The sequence below is a fragment of the Thermobia domestica genome, chromosome 18, assembly GCF_964235325.1.
Source record: "Thermobia domestica chromosome 18, izTheDome1.hap1.1, whole genome shotgun sequence".
NCBI classification, from domain to species: domain Eukaryota; kingdom Metazoa; phylum Arthropoda; class Insecta; order Zygentoma; family Lepismatidae; genus Thermobia; species Thermobia domestica.
The window spans coordinates 175,027,153-175,047,363 of NC_137471.1; the positions used below are offsets into that span (position 1 = coordinate 175,027,153).

At 37.6% G+C, this 20,211-nt stretch overlaps 1 protein-coding gene across 3 annotated transcripts in view; it reads left to right on the plus strand.

Moving 5' to 3' along the window:
• Positions 1-20,211, plus strand: part of LOC145675487 (uncharacterized) — a 184,349-nt gene that overhangs the window by 122,187 nt on the left and 41,951 nt on the right. For 2 of the 3 annotated variants that reach the window (XR_014129130.1, XM_081745928.1), the window contains exon 8: positions 13,601-13,667. Coding sequence is in view for 2 of the 3 variants with exons in the window: in XM_081745928.1 (XP_081602054.1) it covers positions 13,601-13,667 (67 nt within the window). In the remaining variant the exon portion in view is untranslated. Of the gene's footprint in view, positions 1-10,803; positions 11,009-13,600; positions 13,668-20,211 lie in introns of those variants that run through there. The other variant, XM_081745929.1, reaches the window with a different exon arrangement.

A 20,211-nucleotide genomic window follows, 5' to 3' on the forward strand; every position in this document is an offset into this window, starting at 1 on the left:
TTGGTGCCAGCTGTCCCGGGTTCGATTTCCGATGGGGACACACGGTCGAAAATGTGTAACAGCTTTTTCAGGCAGCCATTCTGAGAGTTTTTTCCTGGCTTTTCCTTATTCACACCAGGTAAATGTCAGGATGGTACGTAAAATAATAGTTCCAGGTCGCTTCCTTCCTTCCCCATTTCGTTCTTCTTCCAATTTCTCGGGGGGGCCGCGGTGGCTCAGTGGTAGAGCGTTCACCTCTGGTGCTTGGGGTCCCGGGTTCGATCCCAACTCCCGCCAAGTGAACTTTGTGGTGGACAAACACCGTGTGCATGGGTTTTCTCGGGGTTCTCCCGTTTCCTCCCACTTTCTTCATTCCACCATTTCATTCATTACTCATCATCACCGTCTCCTTGAGCCTAACCGGCATAACCGTGGGACGTAAAACTCAAAGATTTCATTTCATTTTTTCCAATTTCTCGGGGGGGGGGGATGATCTCCGAGGGACGTCAATCCTCATGTGTGTGACGGGCTAACATGACCATAGAAGCCGAAAGCCCAGAAATCTTAATTCCTAATCTTAACGTTCAGATCAATTTGAAAACACGCTGTATAGCTAAATCGTTGCAGGGTACAATGTGGCTTGAGTTAAGCAAAAAGGCTTACATAATTTTTAGCCTAATGAAACCAGGAATGAGTTTGAAAGAAGTGCTGCTAATTGCATACCACAGAGAAACACGACATTAAAAGAACAAAGAAGAATGTACGTTTACTTAAAGGAAATGTACTTTGTCACTACGTGAATGAAATGAGGAAACAACCATTTTTTAGCATATACCAAATCCTCTGTAGGTGCGAATTCAATGATACATAAGGTACTTATGAAAAAGTGGGTAAGTGAATCCGAATTTTCAGCATACCGTACAAATGCATTAACCACTACGCTATCCAGTCCGCTCCCAGGACAGTCATACACTCTCTCACTGTTGAAATTGGTGTTCTTTCACTCAGACCACACGCCTTGTACCACAATCTCCTGTTTTGCTTGGACAATCCAGTGTCCATATACAGAACACCTCTGACAGTTGCAATACTGCAAGGGTGAGAGAGTGAATGGCTTTTCTGGGAGTGAATTGGGTAGCGTAGTGGTAAACGCATCGGTACGGGATCCTGAAGATCCCGAGTTCGAGTCCCAATCCAATCACCCACTTTTTCACTCTTTGTGTATCATACTTTGTCACTGTCTTTTAATGTTAAATGTAGAAGTCATATGGAGGATGTGTTACTGCGGAGAAAATAAGCAAAATATTATAGTCTTTCTAATATTAGTTGGAGTTTAAGCCAATGATTAAGGGAAAAAACTATTACATTATTTCCAATATAAGAGTGTTAAAAATTCAGGTATAACCGATGTCAGGTGCTGGATTCTTTTGAAAATAGTCGTGTCACCTGCACAAATACTAGTATTGGGAACGTTATTAGGAGGTGAGAGTTTCGAAAGCCTCTAGGTCTGGACATTCCTATATATTTGTTGAGAGAGACATTTTTATCTTGATTTAAATTATTCACTTTCAGATTTTTTGGCAGAAATTAATCTATCGTCCTGTATAGCTAGAATAAAGAAACTCTCTACAGGTATTTCCAAAAAAATACACTGCACTTTAGAACGGAGTTTCTCAATTTGAAAAAGGTAAATGTAATTAGGATCTAGTAGCGGAAAAATATTTTTTTAGAAATTACTCTCCCTCAACCGCTCATCTTACAAGAAATGTCATTTTCGTAATCAGCCGCGCTTTGTGCTCCAGCAATAATATTTGGTCTAGGAATTAATTCGTGCGGGTGGACAAGAGATGGCGCAACGAACGGAGCGTCCCACAGTTCCGTGTATCCACACATGTGTTGCAAACCCCTGTCATCGCGTATCGTTCGTAATATAGGGCAGTGGATTAAAGCGTCAACAACACCAGTTTGTAGTTAAGTGAACATGGCGCAATTTGTGCCTGATAAAGTGTTTTTGCGGGGTGTCCTGCTGCATTACTTTAACATGCAGAAAAGTGCGACTGAAAGTCATCGTATTTTGGTGGAAGTGTATGGTGACCATGCTCTAGCTGAGCGAACGTGTCAGAAGTGGTTTGCACGGTTTAGAAGTGGTGATTTCGGCTTGGCAGACCAAGAGCGAGCTGGACAGCCAAAAAAATTTCAAGACGAAGAATTGACAGCATTGCTCGAGCAGGATTCGGTTCAAACGCAGGAACAACTTGCAGCAGCATTAGGCGTTGATCAAACAACAGTCTCCAAACGCTTGAAAGCCATGGGAATGATTCAAAAGATGTCACATTGGGTTCCACATGAATTGAAAGACAGAGACGTTGAAAGACGAAAAACCATTTGCGAATTGCTGCTTCAACGACAGAGCAGAAAGGAGTTTCTGCATCGAATTATTACGGGTGATGAGAAGTGGATCCATTACGAGAACCCTAAACGAAAAAAGGCCTGGGTGAAACCAGGTGAACCAGGTCCATCACAACCAAAACGAAATATTCACTGTGCAAAGGTTATGCTGTGCATATGGTGGGATATGAAAGGTGTGGTGTACTATGAGCTGCTGCAACCGGGTGAAACTATGAATGGAGAACGTTATCGACGACAATTAATGCGTTTGAAGCAAGCTCTGGCCAGAACACGACCAGAATGGGAGAACAGACATGATAAACTTATTGTTCAACATGATAACGCTCGCCCACATGTCGCAAAACCGGTCAAAACCTATTTAGAAAATGTCGGATGGGAAGTTTTACCCCACCCGCCGTATTCACCAGACGTTGCTTCTTCGGACTACTACTTGTTCGATTGCATGAACAACGATTTGATTGGACAGCGGTTTACTTCTTCAGAAGATATCGAAACATGGGTCTCTGACTGGATCGCTTCCAAGGATGAGGACTTCTTTCGCCACAGAATCCGTACATTGCCTGACAGATGGGCGAAAGTGGTGGCTAGCGATGGACAATATTTTTCTTAAGGTATTTATGTATTTTGTGTTTGTACTACAGCTTCAATGTGTGCGTACCAACCGCACGAATTAATTCCTAGACCAAATAAATATTCGCACAACAATAATATTGTAGGCTCAGTCATCGTATTTTTCATTTTAGTGTTTTTCTTCCATCAATACATGTACACCGTAAATAATTGTGCACAGTGTGATAGTCTAATGTGCTTTATTCAGTATACAGTATTTCGTTCAACCGAGTCACTGGAGCAGCTTGTGCTCGACCCTTTTGATTTTGATAAATTAAGGTTGAGGATTGTTCGATTTCGGCAGGAGGCACTGGTGAGAAAGAAGCCATCACGGAAAGCAGGATACATCGAATTGTAATACTTTAAGCCATCCTTTTAACCATTACAGAGATGCTGTACAATTTTGAAGTTATGAAATGGTTGATTTTCATTTTAACCGATATTTTCATTATCCGACGACCAGGGCCCGGGCCCGTGGTGATCGGTTAACAAGGAGATTATTGTATTTTGAATGTCTTATTTTGATAAACATAAAGAATGTTCAAATTTTAAAAAGATAAAAAAAATCGATGTAAAAAAACAATTTGCAATGAAAGAGGAATGAAATTATATATTGAAATAGAAGAAAAATACTCGTATGAGGCGCACACAAAAAATACGTGCCGTTTTGTTGCAGTAGAGTGTTGCGTATAGTCGTGGTGTGTTTTCTTCAGAAGCTAAGTCGTTTGCAAATGAAACGCTTCTTGCTATCTGTTACCGTTTTCATTCTACGGCGATAAAGCGTTGAAACCGGAAATGGCTAATTTGAACCACTTTAATAGAGGGTTAGTGTTCCGGTTTTAATAGAAGGTTAGTGAAGGTAATGGAACCTATTCTTGTGACGCTGAATCGATTGCAAAAAGCCACTTCTCGAGATCTCTTAGCGACTTTGCTCTGATCCTGTCTACAGACGGACAAATGCACGAAACCGTTCTATAAGACTTCCAGCACTTATGCATAGCTTAGTGTGGAAGTCTAAAAAGTAATTTATAAAATTACGATTTATTTCTAAAGTCTGTCCATTGACTGTGCAAATATAGAAAAACACGTGGCTGTGAGTGAACTTTTTTTTCCACTGGCCGCCTTGCTGTTGGCTCCTTTATGAGTTACGTCGTGTGGAAGTCCAAAAAGTAATTTATAAAATTACGATTTATTTCTAAAGTCTGTCCATTGACTGTGCAAATATAGAAAAACACGTGGCTGTGAGTGAACTTTTTTTTTCCACTGGCCGCTTTGCTGTTGGCTCCTTTATGAGTTACGTCGTGTGGAAGTCTAAAAAGTAATTTATAAAATTACGATTTATTTCTAAAGTCTGTCCATTGACTGTGCAAATATAGAAAAACACGTGGCTGTGAGTGAACTTTTTTTTCCACTGGCCGCCTTGCTGTTGGCTCCTTTATGAGTTACGTCGTGTGGAAGTCTAAAAAGTAATTTATAAAATTACGATTTATTTCTAAAGTCTGTCCATTGACTGTGCAAATATAGAAAAACACGTGGCTGTGAGTGAACTTTTTTTTCCACTGGCCGCCTTGCTGTTGGCTCCTTTATGAGTTACGTCATGTGGAAGTTTAAAAAGTAATTTATAAAATTACGATTTATTTCTAAAGTCTGTCCATTGACTGTGCAAATATAGAAAAACACGTGGCTGTGAGTGAACTTTTTTTTTCCACTGGCCGCCTTGCTGTTGGCTCCTTTATGAGTTACGTCGTGTGGAAGTCTAAAAAGTAATTTATAAAATTACGATTTATTTCTAAAGTCTGTCCATTGACTGTGCAAATATAGAAAAACACGTGGCTGTGAGTGAACTTTTTTTTCCACTGGCCGCCTTGCTGTTGGCTCCTTTATGAGTTACGTCGTGTGGACGTCTAAAAAGTAATTTATAAAATTACGATTTATTTCTAAAGTCTGTCCATTGACTGTGCAAATATAGAAAAACACGTGGCTGTGGGTGAACTTTTTTTTCCTCTGGCCGCCTTGCTGTTGGCTCCTTTATGAGTTACGTCGTGTGGAAGTCTAAAAAGTAATTTATAAAATTACGATTTATTTCTAAAGTCTGTCCATTGACTGTGCTAATATAGAAAAACACGTGGCTGTGAGTGAACTTTTTTTTCCACTGGCCGCCTTGCTGTGGGCTCCTTTATGAGTTAACGTCGTGTGGAAGTCTAAAAAGTAATTTATAAAATTACGATTTATTTCTAAAGTCTGTCCATTGACTGTGCAAATATAGAAAAACACGTGGCTGTGAGTGAACTTTTTTTTCCACTGGCCGCCTTGCTGTTGGCTCCTTTATGAGTTACGTCGTGAGGAAGTCTAAAAAGTAATTTATAAAATTACGATTTATTTCTAAAGTCTGTCCATTGACTGTGCAAATATAGAAAAACACGTGGCTGTGAGTGAACTTTTTTTTCCACTGGCCGCCTTGCTGTTGGCTCCTTTATGAGTTACGTCGTGTGGAAGTCTAAAAAGTAATTTATAAAATTACGATTTATTTCTAAAGTCTGTCCATTGACTGTGCAAATATAGAAAAACACGTGGCTGTGAGTGAATTTTTTTTCCACTGGCCGCCTTGCTGTTGGCTCCTTTATGAGTTACGTCGTGTGGAAGTCTAAAAAGTAATTTATAAAATTACGATTTATTTCTAAAGTCTGTCCATTGACTGTGCTAATATAGAAAAACACGTGGCTGTGAGTGAACTTTTTTTTCCACTGGCCGCCTTGTTGTTGGCTCCTTTATGAGTTACGTCGTGTGGAAGTCTAAAAAGTAATTTATAAAATTACGATTTATTTCTAAAGTCTGTCCATTGACTGTGCAAATATAGAAAAACACGTGGCTGTGAGTGAACTTTTTTTTCCACTGGCCGCCTTGCTGTTGGCTCCTTTATGAGTTACGTCGTGTGGAAGTCTAAAAAGTAATTTATAAAATTACGATTTATTTCTAAAGTCTGTCCATTGACTGTGCAAATATAGAAAAACACGTGGCTGTGAGTGAACTTTTTTTTCCACTGGCCGCCTTGCTGTTGGCTCCTTTATGAGTTACGTCGTGTGGAAGTCTAAAAAGTAATTTATAAAATTACGATTTATTTCTAAAGTCTGTCCATTGACTGTGCAAATATAGAAAAACACGTGGCTGTGAGTGAACTTTTTTTTCCACTGGCCGCCTTGCTGTTGGCTCCTTTATGAGTTACGTCGTGTGGAAGTCTAAAAAGTAATTTATAAAATTACGATTTATTTCTAAAGTCTGTCCATTGACTGTGCAAATATAGAAAAACACGTGGCTGTGAGTGAACTTTTTTTTCCACTGGCCGCCTTGCTGTTGGCTCCTTTATGAGTTACGTCGTGTGGAAGTCTAAAAAGTAATTTATAAAATTACGATTTATTTCTAAAGTCTGTCCATTGACTGTGCAAATATAGAAAAACACGTGGCTGTGAGTGAACTTTTTTTTCCACTGGCCGCCTTGCTGTTGGCTCCTTTATGAGTTACGTCGTGTGGAAGTCTAAAAAGTAATTTATAAAATTACGATTTATTTCTAAAGTCTGTCCATTGACTGTGCAAATATAGAAAAACACGTGGCTGTGAGTGAACTTTTTTTTCCACTGGCCGCCTTGCTGTTGGCTCCTTTATGAGTTACGTCGTGTGGAAGTCTAAAAAGTAATTTATAAAATTACGATTTATTTCTAAAGTCTGTCCATTGACTGTGCAAATATAGAAAAACACGTGGCTGTGAGTGAACTTTTTTTTCCACTGGCCGCCTTGCTGTTGGCTCCTTTATGAGTTACGTCGTGTGGAAGTCTAAAAAGTAATTTATAAAATTACGATTTATTTCTAAAGTCTGTCCATTGACTGTGCAAATATAGAAAAACACGTGGCTGTGAGTGAACTTTTTTTTCCACTGGCCGCCTTGCTGTTGGCTCCTTTATGAGTTACGTCGTGTGGAAGTCTAAAAAGTAATTTATAAAATTACGATTTATTTCTAAAGTCTGTCCATTGACTGTGCAAATATAGAAAAACACGTGGCTGTGAGTGAACTTTTTTTTCCACTGGCCGCCTTGCTGTTGGCTCCTTTATGAGTTACGTCGTGTGCTCCTATTAAGAGCACTGACAATAGTTCAAATAAAATATGAGACTGTCAAAAGTAATAAGCTTTTTGAAAATGTGCAATGAATTTGCAAAAGTAGTTATGGTTATTTGATATAGAACATCTAAATTTGAAACATTTCTGTTCGTGGCGCATGGACTGAAAGATTGGATGAAAGTCAGAGTTGCCAGTTTGTTTATTTCAAGCTAGATTTGAATCGTCTCTGGAATGGTAAATATATTGTAATATACCGCGTGCTTATGTATACAAACAATGCCATGTACTCTTGTTTGTAAACATCACCGCATGGATTTACTACACACCACGTGGGATTACTATGAGCAGCAGAGGACGGACCACTGGCACCTCCTACGAAGCACATGACAACAGGACTGCAGCAGCGCCACCGCCACTCTGGACGCCTATAAATTGGATGGCAACCAACGGACCAGTACAAGTTCTCTGGTGTCCCTCCTCCTGCGTACTTTAGAGCATTTGGAGCCTCTAGTCTGCTTCGGGGCTCTGTTGGGATTCCTACAACAGTTGCTTAGCCTGCTTCGGGACTCTATGACTTCTAACCCCCTCATTGCTTGCTTCGGAGCATTGGGGTTTCCTACGCCACTCTACTTAGCCTGTTTCGGGGCTCTGTGAAGATCCTGTCCACAGCCTTACGGTCAAGGACTACCTAATTTCTACCTGACAAATTAGAGGAAAAGCACTTTTCTAGTATTTTCTGTGAATACTGATATTATAGAGAATTTTGTAAATTAAACCGGTGGTGGGAGTCGATCCTGGACCTTAATTTTATTAAACCTAGCTGTACCTACCAAGAACTTTTACAATATAATGACTTGAAATGCAGCAATTGCGATTGGTCTGAATATCCCTGCCTCAATTTAAAGTTATATGTAGATCACTGTGATTGATTCTTCTGTTTTCGCTTATATGTGTTGGCTATGGTACAATAATTCCTCTGAATAGAGTAAAAGTTTAAACTAGCAAGTTAAGTTGCCAGAAACACAAATTGTTTACCCTCCTTTATCCACCACTACTACCTCCCGAATTACCTTTCTGATAATTAACTCCGTACTGTACCTCTGAGGACAGTTATGTGTTTAATCATTTTGTCAGTCAAAAGGGGGAGGAAATCAACCGTGTCATTGGCAGGGTTCTCCACATGCATAAGAGTTTTATGTTTTTTATTAGTATATTATTCTAAAATTGATTAAAATATATGTATTTCTCGAATTCTGGGGCAGGGGAGATTTGTCCTTCTCAAATGACGCCCCTGTTTACACTTGATGCTTGCATTCAGATTCGGGGATAAATCAAAAATAAACTCCTTCAAGAAAACTAATAGAAATTTGAGATTAAAAAAAAAAAAAAAAAACTTCTGTTTCTATGATGTTAAAATATGTATTAATACAACAACTATTACCTGAATATGTGAGAGTTCTGTTGCGCAATATTCTACAAATCTTTTTATATATGGAAAACGGAAATCCGGTGACATAACGCGAAACCACATCGATAGAGGAAAATAAAGAAGGTGTATGGTAGATTGCAAAATCATCAAAGTCCAAGTGAGGTGGGATGGAGAGAGAGAAATTAATAATAATAATAATAATAATAATAATAATAATAATAATAATAATAATAATAATAATAATAATAATAATAATAATAAAGTGTTTACGTTTGAATGCTGCGATGTAGGGATTTCACGTATTTGAACACCCACATATATTAAACTTTGTGCAATAAGAAATACTGGTAGCATATCTTATAGAGCTCTGATAGTGGCCAACATATGGATCGGCAGGTCAGAGAGGTAGTCCGTGGTTGACTGTGTCGTATTGTCTGCACCGATCATTGTAATTGTTATGTGAATCCCTCTAGCTAGTGAGCTAGTGAGCAGAGAAGTAGATTGCCAGTAATTTGTGAAATGAAATGCCCTCAAGCATGAAAAGATTGGCCACACCTGTTTTAGAGGGTTGAAACCGGAAATGGTTGATTTCTACCACTTCCGGTAGATGGGTCGCCTCCTTCAACAAACTTGATTCCTAACCTCTGACCCTCTGCATCCTGCTCAAAATTGATGGGATCCATCCAGTAGCTTTTGAGATTTTGTGTCTCCCGGACGGACAAACAGTATTACAAATGGCGGTCGTCGCCATTTGCACTTATTGACTGACCATAATATCTAATTGCCTGAATTATTAACTTATTTAATTGATATAATGTAGAAATATAAAGCAATTACGTCAGAATCAGATATTGATTATGTCAAAATCGAGAAAGAAAGACATTGTCAAAATTAGGAATATGTAAGTGTCAAAATCGGGAAAAAGAGTTCAATCGGTGAAATAAGCCCGTATTCCCAGATGATCGGGACAGAGAAATTGGGGAAAATAACAAAAATAAATAAGAATTCACAAAATAAAAAAGTGTTAGGCATATTTGGATGTGCGTATATGTATTTGTAAAGAATTGTGTAGATGTATATGTAGTGTTTTAAAGCAGGAAAATCTTGTCTACCTCTTTACCTGGTGGTATGGTTCCCAATATAGAGTCTACATTACCTCTTTGGATTGATATACTTATTCTTTGAATTAGAAAGTGCTTGCTCTATCATCACCGGTTAAATGGGTGGTGTGTTTACCTACTTTTTTTATTATTATTATTATAAAGTTGAAGCCTTCTTTGCCCCACAATCCACTGGATTGAATGGCAATAGTTAGAAATTGGTACTTCTCCATTAGAGTCCTGTATTTTCTTCTTTTTTCAGTTTCTCTTCGACTGGCTACATTGCCCACTTGGAGTGAGGAGAAATCAAGGTTGAAAGGGGCGAAAGTGTCTGTGCATGTAAAATCCCAAATCAGTAACTTCCCTCTCTTCCGAGGTATTAAGGTCATCCCATCTGGTTTTTTGCCATCCGTTCTACTACATCGATTTGGCTCCCTTATTGCCGGTATATCTGCTGAAATGAGTGCTCTCATTATAATGTCATTGACATTTGAGTATCGGGGATATCCTCCTGTACCTTTTATCCAAGAGAATCCATGCAGTCCCTTTTTATCTACTGGATTCTTACATGCCTGACATTTGTGAGATTCACAAATATTTTCTCCCAACCGTAACCGGAGAGGAACAGAGAGTGAAAATTTTACATCTGACACACAAATGTGTGTAGTCAGATGTAAAATTTGCACTCACTCTTCACAGCACCACACTAAACCGATGTTACCACCGCCAAATTCAACCAAACTTCTGTAAAATAATTAAATGCCTTCATTTTGTACCATGGATCTACACACATTGTTATTTATTTTTTTTCCTAGTCATTGTTAATTTAACTGGAAATATTTAAATTCAAAATTTAAATTCTGTGAATTGTTTGTATTGTTTAAAACTAATTGTTTATGTATCCATAATTTATCTATATTGCCTTCATTTACTTATTGTTAATTAATGGAATTAGCGAGACAACAAGGCCTTTAAGATCCGTTTGCTCTAACGATCATTATATAACGTAATCATTTTATAACTTGACCTGTTAATATATAGTTATTACAAACACCAGCACACTAAATATAAATGGAATTTGTTTAAAGAATAAATGTAGAAATAATTAACCTTGGACAATTTAGAACTTATTCTACTACAAGTCTCCAATCGATCATAACTGTAACGACAAAGAATTGGATTGTAATGTGCATTTCAAAACTTATTTAAAATAATGTGAGAACATAATTGGCCACGAAATTTACTAAATTTCTTCAATATTATCCAAAAATTAACTTGAACAGGATTAATGCATTTATATTTCATGATTTGAAGTCAGTACACGGCCTTTGTGCTCAAGGATATGGATAGCTATGTTCAAAATGTACAAAGGTAAGCTTTAATATTCTTATCCCTGTAAGGAGATATAGGCATTTATTCCCAAGTGGGTTGTCCGTCTGGTTTTCGACAAAAATCGTAATAACACGTGCGGAAATTTAAAAACAATGAACTTTTAGAACCGCTTCAAAAGGGTATAATACAGTAGGATAGGATACAGTAGAGTAAGGTGGGATAAGTAAGATAGGGTAGAGTCGGGTTAGCTTAGGGTTAGAGATGTTTTTTTTAAAATTAATAGAGTACAATTTCTCGTATCTGCGTAAGGATACCAATTGAAGCGTCTCTGTACACCTACAGTCATGTTGAGAATACAAATGCTCGTTACTTTTCCACAATCCAACTATGCGGTAACCTTGTGCGAAGTAGTTCCCTCCGCTTACCAAATAGTGCCTATTTATAACCGCTTATATAAAAAATAAACACAACTTCCGTTCTTCTTACATATTATCAAACACATAAACGAGCAAATTATTCATTTTTTCCCGGTAAATTTTTAAAATTTTACTAGAAACGGACTGTTTCTTCCATTAAGCATCCTCCTAAATTCAATATGCGTTGGAAGAAATATGTTTTAGTAATACGCATTTACTACTCGGTAACAGATTAAAAGATAAGCAATTGCTACGACCTTACGCGTAGTGTGAATATTTAATGAAAGAAATATTTAGGTGAAAAACATTTCTGTACACAAAACAGGTTTAAAATGATTGCATAGTACATCTTCGGCATCTTTACAATATTTATTTACATCTTCGGCATTTCTCTTACACAATCTACAAATTGGGGCCACGGTGGCTCAGTGGTAGAGCGTTCACCTCTAGTGCATGGGGTCCTTGGTTTGATCTCAGCTCGCGCCAAGTGAACTTTGTGGTGGACAAACACCGTGTGCGTGAATTTTCTCGAGGTTCTCCCGTTTCCTCCCACTTTCTTCATTCCACCATTTTATTCATTTCCGATCATCACCGTCTCCTTTAGCGTAGCCGGCATAAACGAGGGACGTAAAACTTAAAGATTTAATTTTCCAATCTACAAATTGTCTTCAAGTGTAATCAAAATTCATAGTGATATGTAATTCGGCTTTCATTAAATGTAACATCAGAACCTATAAACAGACCATTTGTTGTTCAGGCAAGAAAAAATGCGCCCTGTGTGACCCTTAATTATTTCATCTTATAACAGATACTCATTTTTTGCAATATATTGCTATCACTGGAAATTTTGGCATCAATTTTTTGTCTTCACATAGTGATACCTTCATTTATGTGAAGGTCAAGATAGAGAAGAATCGATAATGTAAAACAATGACCTTAATATTAAAATATACGTGAATGTACAAGAATTACGCAAATACTTTCTTCTAATAATAAGCGGGAGGTTTAATAACTTTTGAATCCTTGTAACTTTAAAAAGTTTTGAATTTTGAAGCAAGACCTCTCAAATTGCCAAACTTCCGATACATTAATTCACAAAGAGTAAAAACATGAACGACTGAATCGGAACTCGAACTCAGCTTCTTCAGTATGCCGTGCGGATGCGTGAAACATTACGCTACCCAGTCCGCTTCCTGAAGAGCCATACATTCCGTCACTCTTTAAATCGGTATTCATTCACTCAGACCACATGTTTTGTACTACAACTTTTGAATGTGGATACTGAATTGTCCAAGCAAACTTAGGAATTGTAGAAACCATGTGGGCTGAGGGAATTCTAGTCGCATAAGGAAGGATTTGTTGAGGATATATTATTGTATCAGTTTCATGTAAATAGGTAGCTGTACTTCTACAGTAATATATTTAATTGCAATTCAAGCTATATTATTTCAGTTTAATTGTTTGAAAATGGTTAGTGATGATACTCAACATGAAAATGCTTTGCTATCTATTATTAAGGCAAGGGCTATCATAACCATATTTAAATTAGAGCATTAATATTTGTATAACCGTAAATTAGTTGGTGGGCAAACTAGAAAGAAGAATAAAAATAAATGTAAAAAGAGCCCTTAATTAAGTATGATTTTAACGTATAATGTACAGCGAGTCGAAGGCTTAGAGGAACAACTAGTTGACACAATGGCAAATGTCCAACTCATTTTATTATGTATTATTTTATAATTCCTCATAGCTAATTTCTGTTATGTTTATTATTATTAAGTATTGTGCCTGTTGGTAAGTCATGGGACTAATGAGTTTTTAGGTTTTTCAAATCATCAATCAGTTATGTTCTTCTTCTTCCTATTCCTCGCTTTCCTTCCATCTTTTCTTCTGTGACTGTATGAAGAAGACAATTTCTTCGCAAGATGTGTCCAATCCAAATGGCCTTCCTGTGAAGAATAATGGCTAAAAACGTCCTCTTCTTTCCTATCCGTTTTGAAACATCTTCGTTTGTTACTCTTTCTGTCCATTTTATCTTTTCCATCTTCCTCCAACACCCATTTCGAAGCTCTCTAAATATTTGTTCTGTAACTTCCGTAATGTCCAATATTGTTTCTAACAATCTTAATTTCTAATTGAATTGTTCTTCGAATTATATTTAGATGATATGACTTAAATTAATATTTTAACTTTTTTATTATTATTATTATTACAGAAATGCTCCGAACAAGCATGTAGAACTAGTAGATAAGCTTCAGAAAACTGTCAGAAATACGCAGAAGGTAAGAAAGTTCACGTGTTTAAATCAATTCTATTTGTAACAGAAACAGAATAACTAAGATATGTTCAGCATTCTCTTCTCCAAATATCTTTTATTTTATGTACATTTGGTTTTGTTATACACTATAGTCCCGATTAAGCAAATCAACAAAGAAATCAATAACATACAAAGAGTGAAAAAGTGATTTGACTGGACCGGAATTCGAACCCGAGATCTCCGGCATACCGTGCCGATACGTTAACCATTTCCCAGAACAGCCACACTTTTCTACTTAGGAGTGAGAGAGTGGTTAGTGCATCGAGGTCCCGGGTTCGAGTCCACTTTGCATGTTATTGAATTCGCACTTAGAGAGAATTTGGTATGTGGGGAAAAGAAAAGTTTCAATTGGTTGTTACCTTCTTTCATTAATGCAATAAAGAAATCCTTTACTCGTGAGCGACTTTTACTTAATGCAAGAACTAGTCCAGTATTGGGGTTGTGCTTAACAGTTATTTTCCAAAGAGTAAGTTAATGTTATTATTTGCTTTGGCTGTACTTAACCCTCCGCCTTTCTCCAAATCTCCGTCTGTCCTTAGCACACGTACTGTACTTACTGTAAAGGCCAAGAAATATCTGCCGGTTGAGACTTATATTTAGTTCTGTGGGGTTCATGTGTTATTGTTAGTGAGTTGTAGTTTTGCGGCGTTGTGTTTACTGAGTTCACCTTTTCTGATGATTGGCAGGGATTATAGTGAAAGGAAGAAAGCGAGCTGTTATGACTTTTTTTTTTAATTGAGGTTATTTCTCGTATGGACAAGAGCAAGTCAGTCAAAAACATTCAGTTTTGAAGGCATCATGTGTTCCTAACATGCTCTTTCCACGCTGAAAATACAGTGTGTTTCAAAACAACAACGACAGCGTTTCGGAGGTGATTCCTGACACCAAGATAAGATAAAAAGTATAGACCAACCTGGGTGCACAAATGCTTCTTTTCGGAGTTATAGGCTGCTGAAAACATGAAAAAGTGAATTTTAAAAGTCCTTAGCTCCAAAACTATAGGACCTACCGTAGTCGGGTCAAGACTTCGCTTAGAAACTAGTATGTGCTCTATCTAAAAATCCATGCTTCAGAATTCTGCGGTACTTCCGCAACAATTTTTATAGAGGGAGTTTGGTTACTGGCATATAATTTGGAGTACTCATCAACTACCTCTATAAAAATTGTTGCGGAAGTACCGCAGAATTCTGAAGCATGGATTTTTAGATAGAGCACATACTAGTTTCTAAGCGAAGTCTTGACCTGACTACGGTAGGTCCCATATTTTGAAGCTATGGACCTTTAAAGTTCATTTTTTCATGTTTTCGGCAGCCTATAACTCCGAAAGGAAGCATTTCTGCACCCAGGTTGGTCTATACTTTTTGTCTTATCTTCGTGTCAGGAATCATCTCCCAAACGTTGTCGGTGTTGTTTTGAAACACTCTGTATATTAAGTATGCATCAATAAACTTTTATTCCGGTTTAACCGAATTTAGATTCAACTAAAGCACCACTAAACGCATCAAATCAGGTTAAATGGGTCTCTAGTATAATGGTAAGTTATGTTAATGTTTGAAGAAATATTGAAACTCGTGAAAGAATGTGAAACGCAGAACTTATACCGAGACCTTTACATGTCAGTGAAGATATCTGTAAGCAGATCCATACTAGAGTTACTTTGTCAATGTAGAAAAAAGAAAGTTGAATATATACTACCATTTTGAAATGAAATCTGTGATTTAATGTCCCACACTTATGGTCGGTGGTACCAGCAATATCTAAAAATTTTAGAAATCATTTTTCTGTTCTTTGATGAAAATTCAGTCACTGTTGTTTGATGAAGATTCAGTCATTGTTCTTTGATGAAGATTCAGTCACTGTTCTTTGATGAAGATTCAGTCACTGTTCTTTGATGAAGATTCAGTCACTGTTCTTTGATGAAGATTCAGTCACTGTTCTTTGATGAAGATTCAGTCACTGTTCTTTGATGAAGATTCAGTCACCGTTCTTTGATGAAGATTCAGTCACCGTTCTTTGATGAAGATTCAGTCACTGTTCTTTGATGAAGATCTAGTCACTGTTCTTTGATGAAAATCCAGTCACTGTTCTTTGATGAAGATTCAGTCACTGTTCTTTGATGAAGATTCAGTCACTGTTCTTTGATGAAGATTCAGTCACTGTTCTTTGATGATGATTCAGTCACTGTTCTTTGATGAAGATTCAGCCAGTCACTGTTTTTTGATGAAGATCCAGTCACTGTTCTGACCGTTTACGATTGTCATAGCAGTTCTATTTTTCATCTGAAGTGAAATCCGATGCAGTTAACTTTCCCAAGTGTTCCTTACACACAGAGAACTGCACTTCCCAGGCAGCGATTCTTGTTGACCGATGTCAACTCATGTCTCGACTTCTTTCTCTTGGCTCTTGTAGAGAAAGGCATTGATTATCTTCGTTGCAAAATGACAACAACTGTGGAATTTGTGACAGGATGTGATAATCAAGATTTTTTTGCTAGTAAATAGTGGACATTTCGAGCAGTTGCTCTAAATACAGACCTTTTCTTTCGTACACATACTAGACTAGTATATATTCTGCATCAGTGTTTCCTAACGTCCAGTCGCGTTCTTTTCCCTCTACACAAAAATTGAAAGTTTTTCCCTATGCATAAACGACTAATATGTAGCACAGTAAGCGAGCATTACTAAATTTGATAACATCGTACTTTTAGTAGCATATTTCCTTTGGACTTGAAATCCCCTTATGCAACTTGCGTGTATCGTACCTGTCTCTTAAATTACACTACTAGATAGAGTTTCTTACGTTTCTATGCTTTCCGCTAAGCGAATTTCTGTTGATCTACAGCATTCGACTTTCGATCTATTAAAGTTAATTTTCCCTTGCTTTCTGTGCCTTCTCAGTGTTCAACTAAGTGTTTTTGGAATTGATTTATTTTTACCTTCTCCGTACGAGAAACAGCCACACTCCCCCAAGGTGGCGACAAACCGTAAAAGATCAGGGAATTGGAAAAGACAGAGAAAATTCAGGGAATTCTGCTAAGAGTCGAGGAATTTCCATTTGCTACGAATGAAATTTCATAAACATTTAAAATGAAAATTCAGATGTTTTTTTAAAGCAAATTGATCTGTGCTTTTGACTAATATCATGTAAGAAACTTGTATTCTGTAGTTGTGCGCATTACTTGTGTTTTCGCTTGTGCCTTGCAATATCATATTTGTAAATCATCCACAAAGTGGAGTTAGATTAACGATCCAGTGGTAAATTCATTTTCGGCGTACGCATAATTCACATCTTTTTCTCTTTTCGTTTCCGCTAATTTAGATTTTATCAGAGTTTCTTGTCATGCATTAAGTGAATGTGGCCAATCATCCAAACGAAAGGATTTTGGAATACCTTTACTTGTATTTGATCTTCTGTGTTCATTGTAATGCTTTTTAACACGCATAGAGGTTTATTTCAGAAGTGCTTTTGATTTTACAAAAAATGCTGATAAAGTTGTACTATTTTGATTTTCTCTTGATTTGCAGAATGTGTCTATAGAAATTTGTACTTAAACTTTTGTAGAAATTACCTTTAAATTATAAATTAACTCTTGAGTTTGGATTTTAATGTTTCTGCAGGATCTAATGTTGGAATGAATCACTTGAAATGTCGTCTCTTTTAGCTGAACTAGTTGAAAATATTTAGTTACCACATGGTAATAATATTGGGTATTATGTTTGTTTTTCTGTACTGTGTGTGTTTGTGTTATAGCCCCAAATAAAATAATAGTTAATATATTTATCATAGGTTGCCACTTCTTATTACAAAGTAACCAAAAAAGTCCCCCCCCCCCCGTCCTTCTAGAGTAGCGATAAACAAAGGGCAATACAGTGAATGATACGTATCTTCAGATCTCGAACTAAACTTCATCAGCATCCAACACCGTTTGCCAACGTTCCTACAGCTGTACAATACCCTGGTGATAAAACTCGACGGTCGTGGATTCAAAGAAGTCAGTGAGTGCGTTCTGCAGGTCTTCCTCATTTGCGAAGGATCTTCCACGGAGGTGGCTGTCGAGGGAATGAAACAGGTGCTAATCTGTTGGCGCAATATCCATTGAATATATTGCATGGCACAGTGTCTCCCGTCCCAGCCGAGTTGCTGAAGGGTTACCCGGGTCCTCTTTGCCACATATGGCTTAGCATTGTCGTGCCTTGCGATTCACCAATAGCGGCTCCTTGTGTCGTAATGTACGTGCACCTTTTGCAACTGCTGAGAGTGGTGGAAGTAACTCGTAATGCATTCTTGCCGACAGTTCCATCATACAGAGAGCATAACGTTTCATATTTGTAGAAGTGGTTTTGAGGTGTGAGGAACGGTGTTACGTGGCGACCAGAAATGTCTGGTACGCGTGGGAGTGTTATAAAGGACTCACTTTTCGTCACCAATGAAAAAGCGATCAAAGATGGGTAATATTCAGGTGCCGACTGAGCAAGGATAAACAGCATGTCACTCGGTGTTCCTTGTTGGCTGCCGATAATGTGTGGGATAAGTACGTGCTTAACTTGTATGGTCTTCCTACCCTATGTAGTCTGGCTGTTTCAGCAGAAACATGGAGCCTTTATTCACAGTTCATCACACGTTAGATCACTGTTCTCGATGACTGCTTTCAGGGCCTCGTCATCCAACACATATGGTCGTCCGCTGCGAGGTTCACCCGAAAGGCTCACATGCCCGAATGGAACTTCTGGAACCAATGCCTGGCGGTGTGTTCGTTCACGGCATTCTACCTAAATACCGTGACTTGCAGCAGCTGACAAACCTTCCTTAAAGTCGTACAACAAACACGCGAACAAGCTGTTTCGATATTTCCATTTCTCTTCGACACTGAACGAGCTATAACTGCTGATGTGCGCAGTGTGCCTGTATTACGGAAGGTCAAGGATCATACTAACTCCTGATCGCTTGGCAGGCGCGTGCGTCATTTAGTTTCCTCTCTAAGAGAGCATGATTAATAGGACATCAAAAACGGCAAGTACTTTTTTGGTTACCTTGTACATCCACCCTTTTTCATTGAGTGTTTCACTGTGACTTTTTTCCTTTTATATGTAACAAAACTTTTTCATGTGAGCAACGTTACATATTAAAGTTTCAGGAAAAATGTTTAATTTCTTGCTTTGTGCAGGAATTTTTATTAAATAAGAATTTTGTAATTTCTTAATTAAGTACGTTGTATTTGTTCTTATATTATTCATTGTTCTAGCTGATTAGGGGGAAAATATATTACTTATGTATCATCGTTTTCATGTTTTCTTGGTCTTGTTTTTCCATCAACATGGGAAAATTTTTGTATCTTACCAGGGAAAATTTCAAAAAATATGCTAGAAACCCGGGAAATGTCTCAGAATTCTTCCTCGTATTTTTTGTCCCCATCCTGGAAAAGGTTTGAAATGAATTTTTGAATATACTTACGTGAACTGAATTTTGATTATGTCAATTTGATTAAAATGCGTTTCTTAACCCTTTCACTGTGGAATTAAATTTTGGGGTAGTTCCTAAAAAAGGGACAGTTAAGCAGCCAAAAACATGAAATTTTCATATTTGCGTGCGATATAGTTTAAAGACACCAAAATGTCTACAAAATCAGGTATTACATTTATGTCTAGCGAATGGCCGTGGCGTGCGTCGTTCAATATTTCCCACAAATAAATATCGGAATCATCACAAATTGTATTCTGACCACTGCTACCTACTACGTTTTGAACTCTTTCAGATTCCAAATCTAAAACACCGTCAACTTCACTCTCATCTTCTGACACATCTAACTCAGAATCTAGCAAAAATGCAGCTATCTGACTTTCGCTGATTGTCTTACTGTTGTCCGGCATTGTTTCCTTGGTACTTACTTGTTAGCTAGCCTCAAACCCGCAAACACACCACAACAAAATGACGCAAAGTTTTCGTATTCATTCGTGCTTAACTGCAGAGTTCCAAGATATCGCCGCCAGTTGGCAGCACGATGCAACGCATCATCAGTACCAATGTTCCATATACAATCAGCGACTGAAACGAACTATCGCAGCGAAATATAAATAAAAATAGACGTTGTGAACTAAAGTCGACTTTTGCAGCGAAAGAGTTAAGAGGGGATGGAAGATTCAAAATTTATGCCAAAAATAGACTTTATCACTAGCCCCTTAGGTTAGGAAGAAGAAACTCGGTAAACTTCTCATTGAAAATAATTGCTTTTGGGTTTCTATATTTTTCTCATTCAAATCAACGTTCACAGGAAATCGGTTAAACCGTTTGAAAATAATTTGATGGAGTCGGAATTTTTGTCATGTTACTTTCATTAAAATGCGTCCTAAAAGAAAAGAAGGGTCTTTACGTTAATAGAGTGTCTTACGATCTCCTCCTGATAGATCAAACCTGGTATATGAACCCCTTATGAAAGATAAGTAGCTTTCCTGTAGTTTATATATATATAATATACAGTATATAATATACAGTACAACCCCTCAAATCCGAAC